This window comes from Mauremys mutica, chromosome 1 (genome assembly GCF_020497125.1).
Source record: "Mauremys mutica isolate MM-2020 ecotype Southern chromosome 1, ASM2049712v1, whole genome shotgun sequence".
NCBI lineage: Eukaryota > Metazoa > Chordata > Testudines > Geoemydidae > Mauremys > Mauremys mutica.
The window spans coordinates 137682712-137707769 of record NC_059072.1 but is presented as its reverse complement, the minus strand read 5'-3'; the positions used below and the strand labels follow the sequence as shown (position 1 = coordinate 137707769).

The following is a 25058-nucleotide window of genomic DNA, read 5'->3' as shown; positions in this document are numbered from 1 at the left end:
ACAAGAATGAAAGAGAGGGAAGGACACAAGTGACAGAAGGAAAGAGGGAGCTGAAGAGTGATATATAGATAAAAGAGAGGGGAATAGATTGATGAGAGGAGATCAGTTGAATTTTAAGTGTTTTTATTAACAAGCAAAACAAACATATTCTGAAGTGAATGTAACTATTTTCCACAGCCACATTTAGACAGGATTAACCCACTTTTTAATTCTGAATGAAGAAACAACTACAGATGAGGATATTATTAGTGGACAATAAAAATGATCTTTTCTACAAAGTGCCCCCTCTCCCTCTCCTCCTCACTCTTGTGAGCTACTGGGGCACTTCAAAGATAGCTGCAGTGATAGATAAAAGAGATGAATTAAAACATCAGTGAAGTCTACATTTAGGCCTTGACTACACTGGGATTGTAGCCACCCGGGGAGCTGCACCAGTGCAAACATCTAATGAAGACATGGTTTATGCTGGTGCAGAATGATCTGCACTGCTGCAATTTACCTCAGTTTTGAACTGGGGTAAATTATACCATAGCAACCCCTTAATGTGTGTGTATATATGTTTTACACCAGTACAGCTCCAGGAAGTGGCAATTCTAAAAGATGTTATCATTGAGTAGGAACATTCATGAAATTGGGGGTTGGAGAGGAAGTCCTTCTTCGGGCGGAGGAAGCTCCCAGGAATAAAGGAGGAGGATGCCCTCAAGTAGGGAGCTAGGGAGGAAAGAAAACACTGGCACAACTTCCTTTATCTCACTGGGGGTGGGGGTGGGGGGAAATGTGTGTTTGAGCTATGAGAATCTCAAAACGTTTGGCCAAACCTGGAGGCTTTGCATCCTATGTGACAAAGAAGCATGCTTGGTTCAGTGTGTTCACACTCACTTCTAATATGGTATGTGGAGCTGCAGGAGTGAGGAGCTGAATGCATATTGGCTGAACTCTCTCAGCTTCCCTTGTGGGTCCCAGAAGGGTTCTCCAGCCTGTCAGAACTGGTCTTGATAAAGCAGAGGTCCAGGTGGAGAGAGTTCTACATCCTCAAGGCCATCACAATAAAGGCACAGTCACCTGCGAAACAGAAAAGGATCAGGACCAAACTCCCATGAACTTTGAGGATCTGAATTTCATAGCTGTCCCCATCTTTAAACTGGGGTGAACACAAGCCCCGATCTAAGCACCCTAAATTTAGGAGAAGATTGGATCTGACTTTGAACTCTGTAGCTTAGGTCCATCTCTACTGCCAGCATAGGGCACAATAGGGGAATGACTCAAAAGATGGTGTCAGAGCTCAGGTAATCATTGATCCTATAAGAAGCTGTCTGGCTCCCAGGAATATTCCCCTTGCCTGCCCTGACTCAAATTAACACACAGTGTTACATTATTGAAATGATACATTCAAACATGTTACAGCAACTCATTAATTTCTCATTGCTGAGACATAGTAACCAGGCATTAAGTTACAAGTATATGTGAAGGCCAGGGAGCTGCAGAGATAGAATGAAATAAGCTGGCATTGATGGCTTCCCGAATGCATTACAGACTTTATACTCAGGGATCATTCGCCCACCCACTGAAAAGCTGTGATCTCTGGGGTGGAAAGCATCATGAGAGTTTGAATTGCCCCGGGGCAGTTGGTTTTGTGTTGCAACCAAAATATTTTATTACATGCCTGCACGACAACTTCCCTAGCAACGTGTTGTGACGTTAGGGTCAATACTGACTCAGAGGGAAGAGCACCCCTTGCTGAGCCATTTGCACTACCCCTTGACATGTGGAACCCCATCAAACCACACTAAAGCTTTGGGGATCTGAACACCCCAATGACTCAGAGGGGAGAGTTTCCCTGTGGCACAGCACCCCCTAGCATTATATTGCGTCACTGGGGTCAGCACTTTTCCCTCTTGAGTCACCTATATCACTACATGCATCCACCAAGATTAACTTGGAAGTCCCCCAGATCTACTTTGCTGGGGTAAGATGCCTGCAACCAAGTAAGAGGAAGAGGGAAGATAGACAGAAATTGAGGGAGATTTTTGAGTTTTCTTGAGGTGATCAGATCTCCTGAAATATCAAGTTTCATGGGGAAGGGCTGTGCAGAAAAATCACAAATTCTTCTTCCCCAAAAACTTCCCAACTAAAGAAATGCAGAACCAGATCACTCGGAAGCAGAGGGAGATTTAAAGGAAGAGCCATAAAAAATTAAATTGACTAGGACCCTAGCTCCGAAGGTATATAATGTAATCATAGTGAACTATGATATGTGGAGTGCTGCAGCTCCCTCCAGTGTCCACTAAGTGCAAGGGCACCATCCTCTATACTTTTTTCATTTACATTTGTCCTGTTTATAAAATCTTGAATTTCCTCCAAGCATATTCACAATAAATAGCAATACATTCATTGTCACTGAAGGCTAAACCAATGCTAACCAGTATCACAAAGTCATTCTCCATCAACCCCCAAGCCTCCAACTCGCCTGGGTAAGCAAATGAGCCTTGCAACTTGCCTGGAAATTCAAAAACCTCAGGCCCTGTTGGACCAAGTTGGAGGAGAAAGGGAAGGGGGAGGAAACTGAATCCACATTGATGACCCCTCAATAAGAACAGCCTGCCCATAGCTCCCCAGAGGTTTAAAACTGAGGGTTGTTAACCCAAGTGCCATGTCTGATTTCGGCTGCTGTGGAGAACACAATGAGAAGTTTCTGAGTTATAAGAGACTCAAACCACAAAGGGATTTTGAGATCAAAACCAACCACCTTGAATTTTTTATGTGGAGCACAGGTGTAATATGGTCCCTATGGGAAACACGTTCTGTGCCATCTGAAGTTTCTACATGCTTTTCAGGAACTCAATCTGTAGAGCACATTGCAGCGATTCAACCTAGAGAGCAAAGGCCTGAATTACTGAAATGAGGTCCAGGTTCAAGAGAAAAAGTTGCCACCTCCTAGACAAGTGCAGGTGGACAAAAGCACTCAGGGACATCACTGCTCTCTTGAGATCTAGAAACAGCCAAGGCTCCAAGAGTCTCTTTTTACCCATGTGGCAGGTATCACCTCCACTATTTCTCTTTGTTGCTTCATCACCTTATTGGCATCTCCTCCTTCTTGTATGGATTGAGTTGATGGTAACTAGCCCTCATCTAAATCCCAGTCTTGGCCATACATAAAGAATTGCATTGGCTGGCTGCAATGGAACAGATTGATAGCAGTGTAGCCCAGAATGCTTCACTAGCTCCCCTATAGACTGCAGGACTCCTGTAATTCCTTCCACCTTCTGCCCTCCTTCCACTGCCCCCTGGGACCAGTTGTCCCCTTCCCAGCTCTTTGAAGGGCCGGAAGTGGGAAGGACCAGCTAGCCACTGACTTAATTTTTCATCTCCAGTGGGAGCTTCTCCGAAGGGTCTCTAAGGGCGGGAAGTGCTGGCTCACCCACTGCAGCAGTTCTGCACCAGTAGGGGCAGGTAGCGTCCCACCAGGCCTGGTGTGTTAACTAGGCCACATTGAAGATTTCTCTAGCACTTGTACACTATGAATTATTAGGTTAGCATGTATTTTCTAGAGAACCACTGAGGGTGACCTAGTTACAACTCTATGTCTCATGGGGCACTGCCTTCCCCTACAAGGTTTCCATCACCTGCTGCCTTATTAGTGAGGGACCTTGGGCTACTTCCTGCCCTTCCTTCCTTGGGATTGGCTGCAGGACTGTGACTATGCCTGGCAGCTCCTTTGAACCAGGGAGATGGGGGATGATTGGCAGCCAATGCCTCCCAAGATCCAAAGGAAGGAGCTGTGAGGTACAGGAGGCAGTAGTAGGGGAAGGAGGTCACTGAGCACCATCTCCAAGTGAGCAACAATAAATAGGGAGGCCTCAGGCCCTGTTAGGGGAAGAGGTAGGGAAGCTGGCCAGCTGAGAGTGGAGAGAGAGGATTTTTCAGTGGGGGGAGGGAGAGGTCATGACTTTGTTCCATCAGGCTCACAAAACATATTGAAACTTTTAAGGCAAGGCTGTTTAAGTGCATTCAAGTTATGATATGAATGGTCACACAACTCTTTCTTTCTTTCTTCCTTTCCCTTCCCCATCTCCCTAATAGCAGACAAAATGGCAAATGCAATGCAGAAATTGCTCCTCATTCTTCCTGTACATTCTGATTCTTGCTGTCTCTTCCCACCACACACAGTCAGTTCCCTAGGGTGAGCCCCCTCCCATAGCCCATTTTGCCAAATCAGCTATTGAAGGGAGGATGCTTAGCTTTCTGGCTCCTGGCTCATGGACACAGGGTGATGTCATCACTCTCTCTGCCAGCTGATTCGCTGGCTGCCAGGCACTCCATCTGTCAGCTTTCCATGAAAATCATGCATCTTAGTTCTTGTCTTTTTCTCTCCTTTCCTTTGTTTAGCTGATCCTGCTTTCTCTGTTCCTGGGACCTTTTTGTGCTCTCTTCTTGAAACACATATGTGGCCATCTAGGATTTCACGGTTGTCACCTTGCCCCACTCTTTGGCCACTTGGAACATCACAGCAGCAGCAGAGATGGAACTGCATTCCTCCTGCTCCAAAAGCACAGGAACTTACCACTTAAGCTAAAGGAGACTCTCCATTAGCTGTTACCAGTATAGGGTGTATGACACAATGTGCAAGAGTCCTGTTTTCAGTAGAGGTCAATGGTACTTGTATAAGGCATCTGATTTTAGGTTTTAACAGATAAACATTGGTAATCCCCACCCAAAAAATTATAAATTGGTGTTTACTTAATAAACACTGGAAATGGTTACTCAGTTCATGTTGACTTCACCCTTTTCCCAGTGTAATTTGTGTAAAGATGAAATCCCTGCTCCCTGGCTTGTATTTAAAGGCTTGTCTACATGGAGCAATAATGCAGACTATTCAGAGATCTGATTTCTAAAATGCACTAACATGTTGCACATTAGTTGGGCTGTATAGACCCTTCTTGGTGCACACTAAAAGTTCCTAGTGTGCTTTAATATAGTGCTATTTCAAACAATATTATGTGTATATACAAAGTGAGAGTTCAGAAAACCCCTGATTTTTGGACAGCTATATAGAACTAAAAAATACCTACAAAATAAACCCCAAAAATGAACTTAAGAAACCCCCCAAAGCAGAAGCCCTATGTATGTACATCTAGCCAGTTTATTACAATTTATATGATTTCCCTACTCATTGCTCTTGTGCTAAATTATGTTCTTTGAATGATCCTGAATTCCTCATAGATTCATCACTTGTTACAGCACAGTGATGGAGCCAGGACTCAGAACCAGGATATATATCTGGAATTCTAAAGTCCTGTGGGATATCAGTGGAAAATAAACTTTGAATATAATTCCTTCTCAAACTGTAACAAATTACATTAAAGAATGATACACTCAGGTCCCCAAATATTTCTGGAAATGGAAACAAGTGTTACATTTGGGGATATTCAGGGATGGAGAGAAAGGAGAAAGAAAAAAGAGGGAGATATATGAAAAAAATCATGCCTAGAAAGAGTTACAGAGGGAAGGAGCGAGAAATGTAGTCAGAAAAAGATACAATGGGAGATTAATAGAGGAGATAGATTGTGGGGGGAGGGGGGAGACTTTTAAAACACTTTTAGTAATATCAGTGCAGAAACACAGCAAAAACAAAAATACAAATTCAAAAACAGTTGCCAACCCCTGAACAGTACAAAATGCAATTCCAATAGTCTAACACTGAATAAATTGATCCAAATAGCTTATGTGTATAATAGCTAAACTCCAGAAGGCGTAAAACCACTAAAAAACTAAAAAAAAAAATCTAAAAAAATCTAAAAAAAACAAACATCAGCAATCCCAGTATCAACTAATTTACATCTACTTTTTAAAATGACCATCTTTGCTTGACCCAAAACAAACTTTGCAAGGCATATCACAGATCTATTTGTGAACCTAAACTTAACAGTCAAAATAAATACAGTAGGAGAAAAATCAAGAACAATAACCACAAAATACCCTGAAGTAAAACAAATAATGGCTGTAACCTGGAACAAATAAGAAATGTATGAAAAATAATCTCCTCTTTGTGTCAGAAAGGACATGACATGGACACCTGTGGAGTCAAAAGCTGCACAAATACATTTGTGGCACTAGCCTCATGAAGAATTCTCCATTGGAGATCACCTATCCTCTTTGCGATTAGAGGCTTGTTTACAGTTCACCAGGATGGATGGGTGGAGTCCACCACCAGAAATTGTTTTCCCCATACTGTATCGGGATCATTAACAAGCATTCAAAAATGATGTATCTTTACCACAAGCATAAACAGTGACTTATGACTAAGATGTTATAAATAAGTTCAGAAGACCCATTGAAGGCAAGCAAGCTGCTAGGCTTGTCAACATCCCAATCCACAGCAGGATCAACAGGCAGGAAAATAGAAGCATTAGTATAATCAGGAATGTTTCCCTCAAGGAGGCAACTGTCCAGACGGACAATATTGCCCCTAGGAAGAGCTGATTCCACCTCTTGATAAAAACCAAGAAACCCAGCAAATGGAATGAAAACCAGGCTTGACAGCCAACATATCAACTGAGACCCATGTAAAATGGTAAAGTAATTAAATGAACCAGTTTTGTTACACGTGCTACAATAAGGGAAGAAACAAGACTAGGAATGTGCATGGCAGGGTTATAAACAAGGAATTCAGCAGGCAGTCCTGGGAACTCCAGCTGCCTGTCCTGTTACCGCAGCTTAAAAAAATCTCCAAAAACGGAGTAACACCTCTAAATTGAGGCTCCCAAGGTTCAAAAAAATGTTCCTGATCAGAATCCAAACCCCCTACAGACCAAAGAAAAGCAAAGGCCAGTTGCTTCCAAGAAACAGGCTTATCCCCAAACAGCTGTTACAGAGACTAACTGAAAAGTAGTGACTCTGCTCAAAGGATCAGTGAGACCCCTTAACCCCATTGCACAACAGGGGTTGTGCCTCAGCCAATGATGGCTCTGCCTCAGCCAATGATGGCCATCCCAGCAAAAGTCCAAATGAATCTTCTGAGCTTTTTCTTAAAAGAGTGGAAGGGGATCCAAAACAATACATTTGTGCCACAACCTAGAGGCAGTTAAATTATTAATGACTAACATCTGCCCTCAGAAGGAAAGTTGAGGCAAACACCATTTCCACTTTTGCAAGTTCCTCTCCAATTTTTTAATAACTCCCTGCCATTTCCAACTCAAAATATCATCAAGTCCCAGCAAAATATCCAATGCATTAAAGCCAGTTTGGCTCCACAGTAGTGCCCCCAGCAAAATTGGAAAGTTGGAGATTATCTAAATCCCCACCAGCAATGTGTCACTCTTCCAATTTATGTGAGCTAAGGAAGCCTGCTCAAAAAAATGCTGACATTCAGTCAAAACCTGGAGATCACAATTACAAGTAATAAACACAATCACATTGTCAGCATGTGTGGAGACTTGCACCAGAAAACAAGCTGGAACAAGGAGAGAAAGGCCAGAAAGGTGCTTTTGCAACAGGCATAATTCACAGCAAAGCTCCTAATCCCCACAGGATCTGAAAGCACTTGGCCCAACAGTGTCTGAAAGCGGGCAATAATCTTCTGCTCTTCATGTTTCTTTTCCAGGCCAAAGAAAAACTGAGTAGGGGCATCCATTTGAGAAAGGCCCTGAAATTGGGCCCTGACCAGTATACCTGGAACTTTGCTATCCAACAAGTTCTGCAAGAGCAGTTTTTTATATTTCAAGCTCTCAGACTATTCAGCGTCATTACTGCCATGAAAGGCTTTTTCAGGTTCCACAATCCCCAACTCTAACTCCTCTATACTCCAGCAGAGGCCCAGGGTTGTCTGCTGTGTGCATTGCTGATAAAAACATTTAATATTAATTTTATCCATCTCCCTCCATTGCCTCCAGGAGGGGAAAACATCCTTTGAGGCAACCCAGACTCCCCAAAAGTAACTGAAAGAGTCCCAAAAGTGAACATATTGTAGAAGGTGAGTGTTAAAATGCCAGTATGGACGATGATCTTGCATAGAAGGAAGAGACAACACAAATAAAATGAAACCATAATCTGAAATCCAAGAAGGGACAATGCAACTAGAAAACAAACAAGACCAATGATGAGTACAAACATAAAAAGGATCCAAATGGGCCACAGAGAAAGAGCTGGCACTAGCACTCAACCATGTGTACAGCGGTGCATTAGGGTGAAAATGTTGCCACATAACAGTCATGTCAGAAGCCTGTTAAAGAGTTGCAAGTCACTGAGCAGACAGAGGATGAGGTTCCAAATGATTCCTATTCAATCTCTCATTAAGAGTACAATTACAATCACCCCCCCAAATTAAAATCGCATTTGTCAATCAGTTTGTCAAAAGAGCACCTATGCTCTGAGGAGCTAAAAAACAAAAATAAACCACACCCTGTCTTTCTCTATAGTAGAAGCATAGACATTAATAAAAAAAAAGAGATGATATTGCTCAAAAGTAGCTCAAACTGTCAATATATGGCCTGGAACAACTTCCTGCACAACCACCAGTCAGGCTTTATGTTGTCCACAGAGAGACAGGCAGTCCCTGTACCTGCAGTGAAACCATGACCCAGAAAAAACATCCCCTCTCCAATCAGCAAGCCAATCAGTTTGGTTGCCAGCCTCTGTGTGGGTCTCTTGAAAAAATAAAAATGTCCACCTTTTTCTGGGGCAGATACTCAGAAAGAGCCATACTTTTTTAATGTCCCTCCACCCATTCACATTTAGAGAGCCACATACAAATTTATCCATCAGACCAGTACTCATTAGAAAAAATAAAAGAAGGCAGAAACAGAAAACCCCTCCTCCCTCCTAAATCTCAAACAAAACCACCACATTCTCCTATATCCATTAATCCCCAACATTTCCGCTGGTCAAAGAGACATGCACTTTGATCATCAGGTTTTTTCAATCTGTAGCACTTCTGTTTGTCAAACTCAGACACAGAGACACGTCTCATAGTATACTGAGAAGACAACACAACAAGACTAAGCTCAGGAAACCAATCTGACAGCTCTACTCCACATTTCCCCTTAGCCACAGCCAGAAACCTACCAATAGCATCCAGAGTATGTCTTCTGTCAGGCATTCAGGGCCCAGGAATCTGAGGTTATCATTCCCCACATTCTCAGGCTCAGAGTCACTGCTGACCTCAAGGGTTTGGGGGGAACCTCAGAGAAACTGGAGGGATAGGGCTGCTGGACCGAGGGGGCAAAACTAGTACGTGAGCATTCTCCATGTCCCCAACCTTAGCAGCACCCTGAGCAGTGTGCTGTCTACCCTGCCCAAACTAGCCCGCTTCATTGTACCCTCAGAAACTGGAGCTCTCTTCACAGTCAATGGCCATTTTTTGCTTTGGGGCTTTGCCAGCAAGCCAGAATCCACAGCCCAGGCCGTTGATTCCATAGCCGCCATTACGCAGTCAGGCTCAGGCAGGGAGGCAACTGAGTCAGGAGCCACAGAACCAGTAATGCCATCTCTCCCAGGTTGTAAAGGGGCACTAATGCCCCAGACCCAACATCCTAGAGACATCTGGAGCCTGTTGGGACCCAATCTCTGCGATAGCCTCCTCACGCTGTGCTTCACTCCCTGTGGCCGGCCTCTCAGACATGCGGCCTGCGGGGCGGAGGCCACCAAGCCCCCTACCTGGGTCACTTCCTATCGTATTTTCAGCCCTTTCCACAGTCTCAACAAGACTTATGAACTTACGGAGAGGAGGGTGGTTCTCACTGACTGTGATTCGGAGACTCTTCTCCTTCAGCTGCAGGCCCCCCCATTCCCTGTCTCCACAGGGTTTTCTTGTGGCTCTGCAGCAGGGTCTGGTGTAGGCAGTGTGCTGCTCCAGCAGCCTCTCTGCAGGAGTTGTCACCGTAGGATTGCTCCCTTGCTCTGCTCATCCTGACTGAGCAGGACCATTCCCTTTTGAACTCTGCCTCCATTGTGAGCATACCCAGCAGGTACAGCTGGGCATGACCTTCTGGGCCCAGAGCTGCTTGTTAACCCTTGGCTCCCCAATGTGAGGCTTATATACCCCGTCACACACGATCCCGTTCAGGCTAAGACTGGTAGGTGAGTCTTCCTCCTGCAACCACCCTCCATCCCGATAAAATAAATCAGCATTTGTGTGTGCCTTGGTGACGAAATACCTGGAGGCTGTAGGGCTCCAGGAAGAGGTACCACCTCATGATCCAGGTGTTGGTATCCTTCATGGAGTTTATCCAATGGAGGCAGGGCATAGTCTATGATGAGTAGGAAGGAGTTCCCTAGGAGACAGACTCATAGACTTTAAGATCGGAAAGGACAATCATGATCATCTAGACCAGTGGTTTTCAATCTGCGATTTGTGCATCCCCGGGAGGTGGGGTCTGCAGACTATGTGTAAGGGGTCTGGGAAAGGTTGTCATGACCATACATCAGTGGTTTTCAACCTGTGGTCTGCAGATCCCTGGGGGTCCACAGACTATGTCTAAGATTTTCAAAGGGGCTCATACCTAAGTTCCCTGTAAGCTGTGTGGCACGCAGCAGCCTATTTAGCGCTGTGCAGGTGCTCAGGGAACCCACCCAGCTGGGACCTGCTGGAACCGGGGAGAGGCGCCTCTTTCCCGGTCTGAACCCAGCCCCAGCCCCAACCTAGCCAGGCCCACAACCTGCTGCAGCCAGGGCAGGGGTGCCCCTCCCCTGGCCCCAACTCAGCCCTGGACCTGATCGGGGAGGGGTGGCCCAAACCCAGCCTGGCCTGGCCCTGCCGGGGCAGGGGAACCCCTCCCCAGCCCCAACTCAACCCTGAACCTGCCACAGCCGAGGCGCCCTTCCCCCAGCCTGAACCCACAACCCAGACCTGGCCCAGACCTGCTGCGGCCAGGGCGCCCTCCCCTGGCCCGAATCCAGGCCCAACCCAGACCTGCTGCAGCTGGGAGAGGAGCGACCTGAACCCAGTCCCGGCCTGGACCTGCCACAGCCGGGGTGCCCCGCCCCTGGCCCAAACCCATAACCCAGAGATAGCCCGGACCTGCCATGGCCAGAGGAGGGGCACCTATCCTGTGGCCCCAGCTCCGGAGCTGCCGTGCTGGGGAGCGGCGCCTTTCCCCCCCAGCCCAGGTGCTGCTGCAGGGAGAGAGAGCTGTGGGGAGTCCTCTCTCCTCACTGTAGACCTGGTGCACACTTCTGCACCGCAAACCCCTCATCCCTGGCCCCAGCCAGAGCTTGTACCCCAGGCCAGAGCCCTCACCCCGCCTCAACCCTCTTCCCCAGCCCTGAGCCCCTCATCCTCGGCCCCACCCCAGAGCCCACACCCCCAACCGGAGCCCTCAACCCCTACACCCCAACCCTCTACCCCAGCCCTGAGCCCACTCCCACACTCAGAACCCCTTGGCCCCACCCCCAGCACATGATTTTTTTTATGTACACCAATATGAAGGTTATACGTCACACATCACCTCCATATTAGTGCACATAACAAAATTCATTCCGGATGTGTGGGAAAAATTTGAGAGAATACTGGTCTGTACCTCCATTTTAAATTTTTTAGGAGTCTGCAAATAATAAAAGGTTGAAAACCACTGATCTAGTCTAATCTTCTGCACATTGCAAGCCACAGAACCTCACCCACCCATTCCTGTAATAGACCCCTAACCTCTGGCTGAGTTACTGAAGTCACAGAATGACAGAAATGTAGGGCTGGAATGGAAGGAACCTCAAGAGGTCATCTAGTCCAGCCGCCTGATCTGAGGCAGGACAAAGTACACCGAGACCATCCCTGACAGGTGTTTGTCCAACCTGTTCTTAAAAACCTCCAGTGACAGGGATTCCACAACCTCCCTTGGAAGCCTGTTCCAGTGCTTACCTATCCTTACAGTTAGAAAGCTTTTCCTAATACCCCAGCTGCAGATTAAGCCCAATACTTCTTGTCCTACCTTCAGTGAGATGAAGAACAATTGATCACGATCCTCTTTATAACAGCCTTTAACATATTTGAAGACTTTTATCAGGTGTCCTCTCAGTTTTCTTTTCTCAAGACTAAACATGCCAAGTTTTTTAACTTTTCCTCATAGGTCAGGTTTTCTAAACATTTTTTCAGTTTTGTTGCTTTCCTCTGGACGCTCTCCAGTTTGTCCACATCTTTCCTAAAGTGTGGTGCTCAGAATTTGACATAGCACTCCAGCTGAGGCCTCACCAAGTCCTCAGATCATCATTAGGGCTACGATTTTGTCACAGTGGTCATGGAAGTCACAGAATCCGTAACTTCCAGAGACCTCCATGACTTGAGCCTCCAGCGCCTGGGAGCTGTAGGGTCCCTTGCCACCCCTGGCAGCTGGGAATTGCAGGGGCCGAGCTCCCAGCTGCAGAGGGCAGCAGGGGTGCCCCGCAGCTCCCAGCTGGGGTGGGGGGCAGGGGTGCCCCAGAGCTCCCAGGCTGTGGGGAGACCCTGAGCTCCTGGCCACCGTGGGCAGCGGAGCCCCCGTGAACTCCCAGCCACTGAGGGGGTGCTCCACAGCTCCCGTCTGCTGCGGGAGTCCCAGAGCATGGAGCTGCCATGGGCGGCTGGGATGTCTCAGAGCTCCCGGCTGCCATGGGCAGTCGGGGTGTCCCGGAACTCCAAGCTGCTGTGGGCTGCCAGGGTGCCCTGGAGCTCTGAGTCCTGCCGTGGGCAGTGGGGGGATCTTGCAGCTCTGAGCCAGGCCCCCCTGGGTGATGTGGGGAGCCTGCAGCTCCCCATTTTGTCATGAATATTTTTAGTAAATGTCACAGATAGGTCACAGGCTTCCATAAATTTTTCTTTATTCATAGAATCATAGGACTGGAAGGGACCTCAAGACATCATCTAGCCCAGTCCCCTGGACTCATGGCAGGACTAAGTGCCTGTAACCTATCTGTGACTTTTACTAAAAATATGCATGATAAAATCTTAGCCTTAATCATGATTTAACAACTAGTTTAAACGTGCAAATGACCCATGCCCCACGCTGCAGAAGAAGATGGAGAATAGCTTCAGGGTATTGTGTTGCATAGTCCACGATCAAATAATATGTGCTTTTCTCAAGGGGCCCCACTAAATGCCCACCCATTCAAAGGGTACTTCCACCACTGGGAGTGGAACCAGGGTGTCCCTTTGGGTCCTCCCAGCTGACATTCAGGGCACGAGGCACAAAAATTGCATATTTCTCTGTGTATCCCCGGCCAGAAGAATCTGAGGGCCACTGTCTTCAATGTCTTTTCCCTCCCCAAGTGTCTCACACACAGCACCGAGTGTGCTGGGTGAAGAACCATCTGGCAGAACCTTTTGGGGACCAGGAGCTGTCTCTTGCATTTGGGGGTCCCACATTACCCTGTAAAGCCATTCATTCCAAAGCTTGAAGTGGGACCACTGCTTTAGTTGTTGAGATTTATGCTTCTCTCCATCAGAGAAGGCTATCTGCTCCCATGCCCAGCTCAGAATCTGGTTCTGTTGCTGTTCCTGCATGAAATCTTCATTCTTAGGTAGCCATATAGGACTTACACCTTTAGGTGCCCCTGAGCTAGCAGTCAGCTGGGTTGATATTCCTGGCTGACAGGAGGGAACTTCCCCGTGGTCTTCCATCTTGGCCTGCCCCATAAACCGCCTCTGGGATTGGGTTGGTTTCTACTGGGGGGTCTCCGCTCCACCATTTCAGGACCCCCCTAACCATTTTCAGTCCTGCCTTAGTATCCTGGGGTAGACCAGGGTGCCCAATAGTCCTATCCAGTAGGTCTTGGTGTAGCCCCTTCCCCTCAGCTGCACTTCCGTAGTGGGGTAGGGTTAAATGTCCCAGTGTATGCACTGGAGATAGATGGGAGTGCTTGACCTGTTGAGAGACTCAACAAAGTTTTCTTGCACGATTGTTTGGTTGCATCCTGAGTCTACCAGGCCTGTTACCTTAGACCCAATGACCCATACTAGGATTAGCATCTTGGCTGGGTTCTGTCTGCAAGCCCTAGTGTATGCAGTCCAGGTCTGGCCATAGCTGCAGTCCATAAAATGGCATTCCTACCTAAAATGTCCTTTCTGTTCACACTCAAAACAGTTATCCTGTGGAGCTGCAGCTGGCTGGCCCTCCTCTGGGGTTGTGGGGTTTCCCAGGGTCCTTAGTCCCCTTTCAGCTCCACCTTGGTGGCGAGGTCTGGCCCTTGAATGGGAGCAATCTGAAGTGGAGCGTCCAATTGAGCAATCCTGGGCTCTCCCCCAGCCTGGCCTCCACTATGTGTCAGTGTCCTGAGTTCAGGTGCCTTGGTCTTAAGTATCAGTGAGGCCGGACCCTCTGCAGCCACATAATTCTCCATTAGGATTATGGAATCTGCCAGTGTTGCTGGTCGATGGCGCTTCACCCATGCTTTCCCACCAGCCAGGAGAACCTGGATGAACTGCTCCAGCATGATAGGCTCCGCTACTTTTACTCCAGTCTGCTTCTCAGGGTCCAGCTAGTGCCAACACTATTCTTTCAGGCACTGTTGCCACTACCCCGACCAGGCTCCCGGTGGGTATTTTTCCTTCCTGAAACATTGGTGGAATGTCTCAGGTTTGATAACCATGTAATCTAAAATGGCTGCTTTTACCTTAACATAATTCAGTACCTCTATGGGGTCCAGGATCCTTAGATGACTTGGGCAGGTCCCAATTGGAATTGGAATAACAGAGACTTGGTGGGATAACTCACATGATTGGAGTACTGTCATGAATGGATATAAACTGTTCAGGAAGGACAGGCAGGGCAGAAAAGGTGGGGTGGGGGGGTTGCGTTGTATGTAAGAGAGCAGTATGACTGCTCAGAGCTCCAGTATGAAACTGCAGAAAAACCTGAGAGTCTCTGGATTAAATTTAGAAGTATGAACAACAAGGGTAATGTCGTGGTGGGGAGTCTGCTACAGACCACCAGACCAGACCAGGGGGATGAGGTGGACGAGGCTTTCTTCCGGCAACTAACAAAAGTTGCTAGATCAAAGGCCCTGGTTCTCATGGGTGACTTTAATCACCCCGATATCTGCTGGGAGAGCAATACAGCAGTGCACAGACAATCCAGGAAGTTTCTGGAAAGTGTAGGGGACAATTTCCTGGTGCAAGTGCTGGAGGAACCAACTAGGGGAAAAGCTCTTCTTGACCTGCTGCTCACAAACAGGGAAGAAATAGTAGAGGAAGCAATAGTGGATGGGAATCTGGGAGGCAGTGACCATGAGATGGTTGAGTTCAGGATCCTGACACAAGGAAGAAAGGAGAGCAGTAGAACAGAGACCCTGTACTTCAGAAAAGCAGACTTTGACTCCCTCAGGGAACTGATGGGCAAGGTCCCCTGGGAGAATAACATGACGGGGAAAGGAGTTGAGGAAAGCTGGCTGTATTTTAAAGAATCCTTATTGAGGTTGCAGGAACAAACCATCCCGATGTGTAGGAAGAAAAGTAAATATGGCAGGCGACCAGCTTGGCTTAACAGTGAAATCCTTGCTCGTCTTAAACACAAAAAAACAGCTTACAAGAAGTGGAAGATTGGACAAATAACCAGGGAGGAGTATAAAAGTATTGCTCAGGCATGCAGGAGTGAAATTAGGAAGGCCAAATCACACTTGGAGTTGCAGCTAGCCGGAGATGTTAGAAGTAACAAGAAGGGTTTCTTCAGGTATGTTAGCAACAAGAAGAAAGTCAAGGAAAGTGTGGGCCCCTTGCTGAATGAGGGAGGGAACCTAGTGACAGAGGATGTGGAGAAAGCTAGTGTACTCAATGCCTTTTTTGCCTCTGTCGTCACAGACAAGGTCAGCTCCCAGACAGCTGCACTCTGCAACACGGTATGGGGAGGAGGTGACCAGCTCTTTGTGGAGGAAGAAGTAGTTCGGGACTATTTAGAAAAGCTGGACGAGCACAAGTCCATGGGGCCGGATGCGCTGCATCCGAGGGTGCTAAAGGAGTTGGCCAATGAGATTGCAGAGCCATTGGCCATTATCTTTGAAAAATCATGGCGATCGGGGGAGGTCCCGGATGACTGGAAAAAAGCTAATGTAGTGCCCATCTTTAAAAAAGGGAAGAAGGAAGATCCAGGGAACTACAGGCCAGTCAGTCTCACCTCAGTCCCTGGAAAAATCATGGAACAGGTCCTCAAGGAATCAATTCTGAACCACTTAAAGGAGGGGAAAGTGATCAGGAACAGTCAGCATGGATTCACCAAGGGCAAGTCATGCCTGACTAACCTAATTGCCTTCTATGATGAGATAACCGGCTCTATGGATGAGGGGAAAGCAGTGGATGTGCTATTTCTGGACTTTAGCAAAGCTTTTGATACAGTCTCCCACAGTATTCTTGCCAGCAAGTTAAAGAAGTCTGGGCTGGATGAATGGACGGTAAGATGGATAGAAAACTGGCTAGATGGTCGGGCTCAACGGGTAGTGATCAATGGTTCCATGTCTAGCTGGCAGCCGGTATCAAGTGGAGTGCCCCAAGGATCGGTGCTGGGACCGGTTTTGTTCAATATCTTCATTAACGATCTGGAGGATGGTGTGGACTGCACCCTTAGCAAGTTTGCAGATGACACTAAACTGGGAGGAGTGGTTGATATGCTGGAGGGTAGGGATAGGATACAGAGGGACCTAGACAAATTAGAGGATTGGGCCAAAAGAAATATGATGAGGTTCAACAAGGACAAGTGCAGAGTCCTGCACTTAGGACAGAAGAATCCCATGCACTGCTACAGACTAGGGACCGAATGGCTGGGCAGCAGTTCTGCAGAAAAGGACCTAGGGGTTATGGTGGATGAAAAGCTGAATATGAGTCAACAGTGTGCCCTTGTTGCCAAGAAGGCTAATGGCATTTTGGGTTGTATAAGTAGGGGCATTTCCAGCAGATTGAGGGATGTGATCATTCCCCTCTATTCAGCACTGGTGAGGCCTCATTTGGAGTACTGTGTCCAGTTTTGGGCCCCACACTACAAGAAGGATGTGGATAAATTGGAGAGAGTCCAGCAGAGGGCAACAAAAATGATTAGGGGGCTGGAGCACATGACTTATGAGGAGAGGCTGAGGGAACTGGGATTGTTTAGTCTGCAGAAGAGAAGAATGAGGGGGGATTTGATAGCTGCTTTCAACTACCTGAAAGGGGGTTCCAAAGAGGATGGATCTAGACTGTTCTCAGTGGTAGAAGATGACAGAACAAGGAGTAATGGTCTCAAGTTGCAGAGGGGGAGGCTTAGGTTGGACATTAGGAAAAACTTTTTCACTAATAGGGTGGTGAAGAACTGGAATGGGTTACCTAGGGAGGTGGTGGAATCTCCTTCCTTAGAGGTTTTTAAGGTCAGGCTTGACAAAACCCTGGCTGGGATGATTTAGTTGGGTTTGGTCCTGCTTTGAGCAGGGGGTTGGACTAGATGACCTCCTGAGGTCCCTTCCAACCCTGAGATTCTATGATTCATCAAATACAGGGCTATGAAGATGGCCCTGTGTTCCTATGGCCAGCATGCTGCAGCAGCCAGCTCCTCAAAGGTGGCCAAGAAGGCTTCTGGGTCACCCTTGGGGCCCATTTTTGTGAGCTTGACGAGCAGCCCAGGGGGAGGGACATCATCTGAGTGTCCTGGCAATGCAGCGTTAGATGTCCTCTGGGGCTTCAGGAGTTCTGCTACTGTTGCATAGGTATTGCTGTTGCTCCTGCCACTGTGCTGCCAGCTCTCGGATTAGCTGTTGCTGCTGGCAGCTATCAGTTGCAGTAGCTGCCTCTTGTTGTTGCTGTTTTTGGACTGCCTGCTGTTGTTGGCTCACTGTTATCCATTTAAGCAGCTTTTCTGTGTCCGTGGTCTCCTTTGGGCCAGTTTTGTCGGTAGGCGCCATCATTCTTTCGGAACTCAGTTGATGCCCATGTTCACCACCAGTTGTCAGGGTCTTTGGTGTTCAAGCCCCAGTGGTATTGCCTAGTGTTGAGAGTCTAAGGCTGGCGTTAGGGGAACCCAGGATCTGCTATTCCAGCGGGTGCAACCTAAGGCCCTGTGGCTGGCCAGTTGGATCTGCAGCCTAGTGTGCAGACACCCTCGAGCCTGGGTCACTTCTTACCACATCTTCAGTCCCCTCCAAAGCCACAACAAGGGTTGGGTTATGAACTCACGGAGGGGGTGTATGTGTGTCCTCATTGACTGTGATCTGGAGGCTCTTCTTCAGTTGTGGCCTCCTGGCCCTAGTCACCATAGGGACCTTTAGTGGCTCTGCAGTGGGGTCTGGTCTTGGTAGTGTGGGGCTCCTGTGGGCTCTCTGCAGGAACTACCAGCACAGGACTGCGCCCCTGCTCTGCCTGAGCTGGGCCAGCCCCCTTTAAGCTCTGCCTCCATTCTGAGCATGCCCAGCAGGTGTGGCTGAGCATGATCTTCTGGGCCCAAAGCTGCTTGTTAACACTTGGTTCCCTGGTGAGGGATTTATACAATCAATCACAGACTCCCACAATGAAAACCGGTCATGTCCCAGTGGCAACAAACACATATGTAGTCACACTTCCCAATCCTATACTTCAGGGAAACCTTTAAAACTTTGGAAGCATTGTTTAACACAGAATCATAGAATTGTAGAACTGGAAGGGACCTGCTCTTAAAAATCTCCAATGATGGAGATTCCCCAGCCTCCCTAGGCAATTTATTCCAGTGCTTAACCACCCTGACAGTTAGGAAGTTTTTCCTAATGTCTGACTTAAACCACCCTAGCTGCAATTTAAGCCCTCTGAGGTTAACGAGAACGATTTTTCTCCCTCCTCCTTGTAACAATCTTTTATGTACTTGTAAACTGTTATCATGTCCCCTCTCAGTCTTCTCTTCTCCAGTCTAAACAAACCCAATTTTTTCAATCTTCCCTCATAGATCATGTTTTCTAGACCTTTAATCATTTTTGTTGCTCTTCTCTGGATTTTCTCCAATTCATCCACATCTTTCCTGAAATGTGGCGCCCAGAACTGAACACAATATTCCAGTTGAGGCCTAATCAGTGAAGAGTAGAGCGTACTTCTTGTGTCTTGCTTACAACACTCCTGCTAATACCTCCCCAGAATATTTGATTTTTTTGCAACAGTGGTACACTGTTGACTCATATTTAGCTTGTGATTCTCTGTAGCCCCTAGATCCTTTTCCACAGTACTCCTTGCTAGGCGGTCATTTCCCATTTTCTATGTATGTAACTGATTGTTCCTTCCTGAGAAGAGTACTTTGCATTTGTCCTTATTGAATTTAATCCTGTTTACTTCAGAGCATTTCTCCAGTTTGTCCACATTATTTTGAATTTAATCCTATCCTCCAAAGCACTTGCAACCCCTCCCAGCTTGGTATTTTCTGCAAACTTTATAAGTTTACTCTCTATGCCATTTTCTAAATCATTGATGAAGATATTGAACAGAACCAGACCCAGAACTGATCCCTGTGGACCCCACTTGATATGCCCTTCTAGCTTGACTGTGAACCGTTGATAACTACTCTCTGTAAGCAGTTTTCCAACCAGTTAAGCACCCACCTTATAATAGTTTCATCTAGGTTGTATTTCTCTAGTTTGTTTATGAGAAGGTCATGCAAGACAGTATCAAAAGCCGCAACTAAAGTCAAGATATACCACATCTACCACTCCCCACCCCAGACACAAGACTTGTTACCCTGTCAAAGATAGCTATTAGATTTGTTTGCCATGATTTGTTCTTGACAAATCCATGCTGACTGTTACTTATCACCTTATTATCGTGTAGGTGTCTGTAAATTGACTGCTTAATTATTTGCTCCATTATCTTTCCAGGTACTGAAGTTAAACTGACTGGTTTATAATTCCCCAGATTGTCTTTATTTGCCTTTTTATAGATTGGCACTATATTTGCCCTTTTCCACTCCTCTGGAATCTCTCCCATCTTCCTTGACTTTTCAAATATAATAACTAATGGCTTAGATATCTCCTCAGTCAGCTCCTTGAGTATTCTAGAGAGACTGTGATTCTAGGATGTATTTCATGAGGCGCTGCCAACTTGAAGGCATCTAACTTGTCTAAGTAATTTTTTATTTGTTCTTTCCCTATTGCGGCTTCTGATCCTACCTCATTTTCACTGGCATTCATTAAGTTAGATGTCCAATTGCTACTAAACTTGTTGCTGAAAACAGAAACAAAAACGTAATTTAGCATTGCTGCCATTTCCAGATTTTCTGTTATTGTTTTTCTCCCTTCATTGAGTAATGGTCCGACCCTGTCCTTGGTCTTCCTTTTGCTTCTAATGTATTTGTAGAATGTTTTCTTGTTACCCTTTATGTCTCTAGAAAATGTGATCTTGTTTTGTGCCTTGGCCTTTCGAATTTTGTCCCTACATACTTGTGTTATTTTTTTTATATTCATCTTTTGTAATTTGACCTACTTTCCACATTTTGTAGGACTCTTTTTTGAGTTTCAGATCATTGAAGATCTGCTGGTTAAACCAGGGTGGTCTCGTGCCATACTTCCTATCTATCCTACGCAGTGGGATAGTTTGCTCTTGTACCTGCCTATGAAAGCACAAGACATGCTGTGCCTCCGGGGCTTTGTAGCCCAAATTAATTCTCCTGATAGGGCTAGTGATCTTGCCATAACTATCCAGGTCTCTAGCCAACTGCTTATTTCCTAAAAAGGAGGAACAATAGAGACAGTGACTTTAACACCAGGTGTTGGGAGCAGCAAAACAGGGACAAAAACACCTTGCACAACAATCCCCTCCACATCCACCTGCTCAACAAGGCTAAACGAGGCAACAAACACAACAACAACTGTACTCATGTGGAAGGTGTACATCACATTTTTAAACCCAATCACCTTCCCCTCAGCTAGAACACATTCCCGCCCATAGGCAGAGTCTGGAGGTAAAATCCACAACCCAGGGCCATGTGTTAAACCCTCAGAATCTGCAACAAACAGAGGTCTCTGTCCCCCAAGTCCAGAGAGGAGACAGAAGCTTGCTAAAACAAAAGAAGTCCTGAAATTAAATCCCAAACTCCAAAACTAAAACACAAAAAACCAAAACCCCATATCCCCAGCAGAAAGAACAGCAAAGCACACCCACTCTCCAGAGGCGGATTAAGATTTTGTGGGGCCCTGGGCCAGAGCAAGTTGGGGATGCCCTCCCCACCCCTTCTGCCTTCAGTCCCACCCCCATTCCACCCCTTCCACCTGCAGCCCCGCCCATGGCCACACCCTGTACTGCCACTTCCACCTGCAGCCCCACACCTGTTCCACCCACAATCCAACCCCTTCCACCACCCCCAAACACACACTGCGGCCAGCAATCCATTTGCTCCTTTCTGCCCATCTGAGACCGGAGAAGCTCTGTTCCCCCTGCCATGGCCCCGGGGCCACAGCAGGGAGTGACAGCTCCCCCAACCCTGAGGCCGTGGCAGGGAGTAAGAGTCAGGGAACTGGGGTTGGGGCACAGAGGCTTCCCCCACGCCTCCCTGGGCTTCTGCCAGGAACAGGGTCAGGGCACGGAGGCTTCCCCCACCCTGCCTGGTGCTGCTACCTGGTTTGGGGTGTTGGGGCTTTCCCTACCCCACCAGCCCAGTGCCTCTGCCAGGGGCTCTATGCTTCCGCCACCCAATGGCAGATCTTTTTCCAGGGCCCCCCAATTGACCAGGGCACGGGCTCCATCGGTCCAGTGCTAATCCACCACTGCCACTCTCAGCCTCACTCCTACAGTCCTCTGAGAGAGAGAGAGAGAGAGAGAGAGAGAGAGAGAGAGAGAGAGAGAGAGTAACAGGAAAATGGAGAGAGAAACAAAGAGATGGTGATGGATATGTGCTTTAAACAGGGATATATTTGACACTAGTAAATCAACTCTGAGAATATGGCAGGTGGTTGAATCAGAACCCAGGGCCCTGGTGATTCCCATTACCTAGGAGTGCCTGGGAGCAGACAACAGCAGGTACAGTGTTGCAGCCACACCTGTGCTTTTTCGTTAATTTGTCGGGTGACAGAGCAGAGCAGTTTATGGACAGGTAGTGAGAAGAGTGCATTCCTCTGGCATGGGGAGAATGACTCTTGCGATTTCTAAGCTCTGGAGTTTTTAATAAAAGTTAAACATTTGTTAGGGAAATCCAGGTGAGTCCTGGCAGTACTTCAGTGCACAAGAGAATAGCAGGAAGATAGGATGGACAAGAAAGAGACTAAGGCTATGTTTACACTTACTGTGGTATAACTTATGTCATTCAGGGGTGTGAAAAAGCCACCCTCTTGAGCGACGTAAGTTACACGACCTAAGGTTTGGTGTAAGACAGTGCTATGTCTGCAGGAGAGCTTCTGCCACCAACATAGGTACCGCCACTCATGGGGTTGGAGCAGTTAAGCTGATGGGGGAGCTCTTTCCCGTCACCTTAGAGCGGTTACATTAGAGCAGTGGTTCTCAAACTGTGGGTTGGGACCCCAAAGTGGGTCATTCCCCCATTTAAATGGGATCACCAGGGCTGGTGTTAAACTTGCTGGGGCCCGGAGCTGAAGCCAAAGCCTGAGCCCCAGCGCCCAGGGTTGAAGCTCATGGGCTTCAGCTTCAGCCCCCACACCCAGGGCTGAAACCCTTGGGAGTCAGCTTTGGCTCCCCCACCTGGGGTAGTGGGGCTCAGGCTTCATCTTTGGCTCCCTGCCCAGGCCGGGGGATCTTGAGCTGATCTCAAGCTTCGGTCCCCCCGCCCAGGCCGGCGGATCTCAGGCTTCGGTCCCCCATCCTGGGGTCATGTGATAATTGTTGTTGTCAGAAAGGGGTCACAGTGCAATGAAGTTTGAGAACCCCTGCATTAGAGAGCTTACAGTGTAGCCATAACCTAAAGCAATGGGGTAAGAGCAAACAGCTGAGTGAGGGGGAAAAAAGTGTGACAGAGGAGGGAGTGAAAGAGAAGGGGAGAGACCCAGGAGAGAGAAGGCAGCGGATGAGAGGGAGAGAGGGTTTCTGCGCTGGATGGCAGAGTGAAATAGGACACACGTGTGTGACATAGATACTGGGAATCCATCCCTGGCACTGGCCCATCCGGAGGGAACAGGAGGAGCTGGCTCTCTTTGGATCATAATAAACTGGAATGAGGGTGTGGGCTGCTTCTCCTCACCCCCCTCCCTCTCATTCCATCCGCATTATACCACCAAATCCTGCTACTTCTCTCTGTTTTTTTGCTAAAATCGTATTTTGAAGACAACCAAAAGTGGAACATTTTCTGGGAGTGGCTGAGTGTGCCTCACACTCCAGCCAAAGTAGAGGACCAGCCAAAGGGGGAAGAGACAGCGTCTGCAGCCGAAGAGAGTGGAGATCGTGGACAACAGTGAGTGAAGGAGACGCTATCCCTTTCCCCAACACCCCACAGAATACGGTCCAGAGAGAAGGGAGAGGAGGGGGATAATGATGGGAAACTTTTCTAAGGGTTCCAGGCAATATCATGAGCAAATGGGTGAGAAAAAGAAAGGGAGAGGGGATGAATGTTTGGGGTGGATGGATGGGGAGAGAGAACAAATGGAGGGAGAGAGAAAATGAATTGAGAGGGGAGGTGGAAGGAGAAAGAACGAAGGCAGACAGGATGCTATCTCCAATCCAAAATGTATGGGGAAGGAGCTCAAGAATGGCAATGACAGAGCAGGAGGGAGATAGATGGAGGGAGAGAGGATGAGGAGAAGGACTGCATCTGGGAGAGGGATTTGCAGTCAGTGGGTGAGGACAGTGTCTGGCCTGCAGGGGGAAGGTCTCCCTGTTCCTGGTGCGGTTTGTGCCAGACTCTCACCTGACCTCTCTCTCTCTTTCACTTTGTAGGGATGATGACTTTTGGAGCCCGTGCTCTGCTGTGCATCATAGCCCTCTCTGTCCTCCCAGCCGGTGAGTCACCACTCTATGGGAGCCACATCAGGGCTCTCTCCCCTTTCTTTGCCCCGTGGAGGCTCACACAGAGACCACTGTTCAGTGACAAGAGGGAAAGGACACACACACAGATGGAGAGTGACAAGGAAAGAACAAGGGGAGAGTGCAGGAGAGGATGGCGAGAATGCTGGAGGGACGTTTGAGAAGCAGTGATCAGTGCCCATATGTTCTCCTTCTCCTAAGCAGCATGGATAGGAGCAGAGAGAGGTTCAGGGAGTGAACGGAGGGGAAATGCATGTTTGCAAATTGAACAGGAGTACTGTGGCACCTTAGAGACTAACGAAAGCTCATGCTGAAATAAATTTGTTAGTCTCTAAGGTGCCACAAGTACTCCTGTTCTTTTTGCGGATACAGACTAACACGGCTGCTACTCTGAAACCTGTTTGCAAATTGTTCCCCTACCAAGCATAGCTGCCATTTCCCTTGGTTTTGCATGGTTGATGGGATGCGTGGAAACAGGTTGGAGTGGCCAGGCAGAGATGGAGTCGTCAGTGAACAGCTCCTCTAAATATTATGAGCCTCCTCTGACACCGGTGTAAATCAAGAGCGGCTCGTTGGAGTCAATGAGTTACACAGACGTGACATAGATGTATGTGAGAGGTGGCTTAGGACCAATGTTTAGAAAAAGGTGTAGCTGTAGTATGTGCTCAGGAGGGGGAGCACGATGTATTCTCAGCTGCATATGATGGGGGCAGCAGACATTTGGAACCCTGGTCTCCCAGACACTGCCTGGGGCAGCGTCTCAGACCGGGTATGCAGAGCACTTCCATCTGGTCTGTGGAACTTGTTCTGTCACAGTGGTGAAAAACATCTATCAGTCTTCAAGCACTGATGCTTCCTGCTGGTTGTTACTCATTCCTGGCCTCATTGGCTTTCTAGAGGCTTTTCTGACCAGTTAAGCCCAGGATTCCAAGCTTCTCTCCACCTGCTGCTTCATGTCTGTCTGTGCTCTGAGTTTCTTTGGCATAAATTCCGATGGGATTAAATTTGCAGATGACACCAAAATCAGAGAAAGGAGCACCAAACTGAAGAGTAAGCTGGAGAGAGTGGAGAAGAGAATGAGGGATGATTCCATCTTAATGGATAGAGAGAGCTGTACCCAAGGAAAGAGAGAACCAGGGGATAGGTATGGAATAGGGGATATAGCCCGACAGCTGCACCCTTCACATTAAAGCAAGTTTATTCCATTCTCCCATCATTAGGGATC

At 47.6% G+C, this 25058-nt stretch overlaps 1 protein-coding gene across 2 annotated transcripts in view; it reads left to right on the top strand.

The window, feature by feature from the left end:
• The window catches only part of MFAP5 (microfibril associated protein 5), a 43841-nt gene that overhangs the window by 4428 nt on the left and 14355 nt on the right, over positions 1–25058 (top strand). The window contains exons 2-3 of one of the 2 annotated variants that reach the window (XM_045001672.1): positions 23138–23264; positions 23747–23809. In XM_045001672.1, the coding sequence (XP_044857607.1) occupies positions 23749–23809 (61 nt within the window). In that variant the 5' untranslated portion in view covers positions 23138–23264; positions 23747–23748. Of the gene's footprint in view, positions 1–23022; positions 23327–23746; positions 23810–25058 lie in introns of those variants that run through there. The other variant, XM_045001671.1, reaches the window with a different exon arrangement.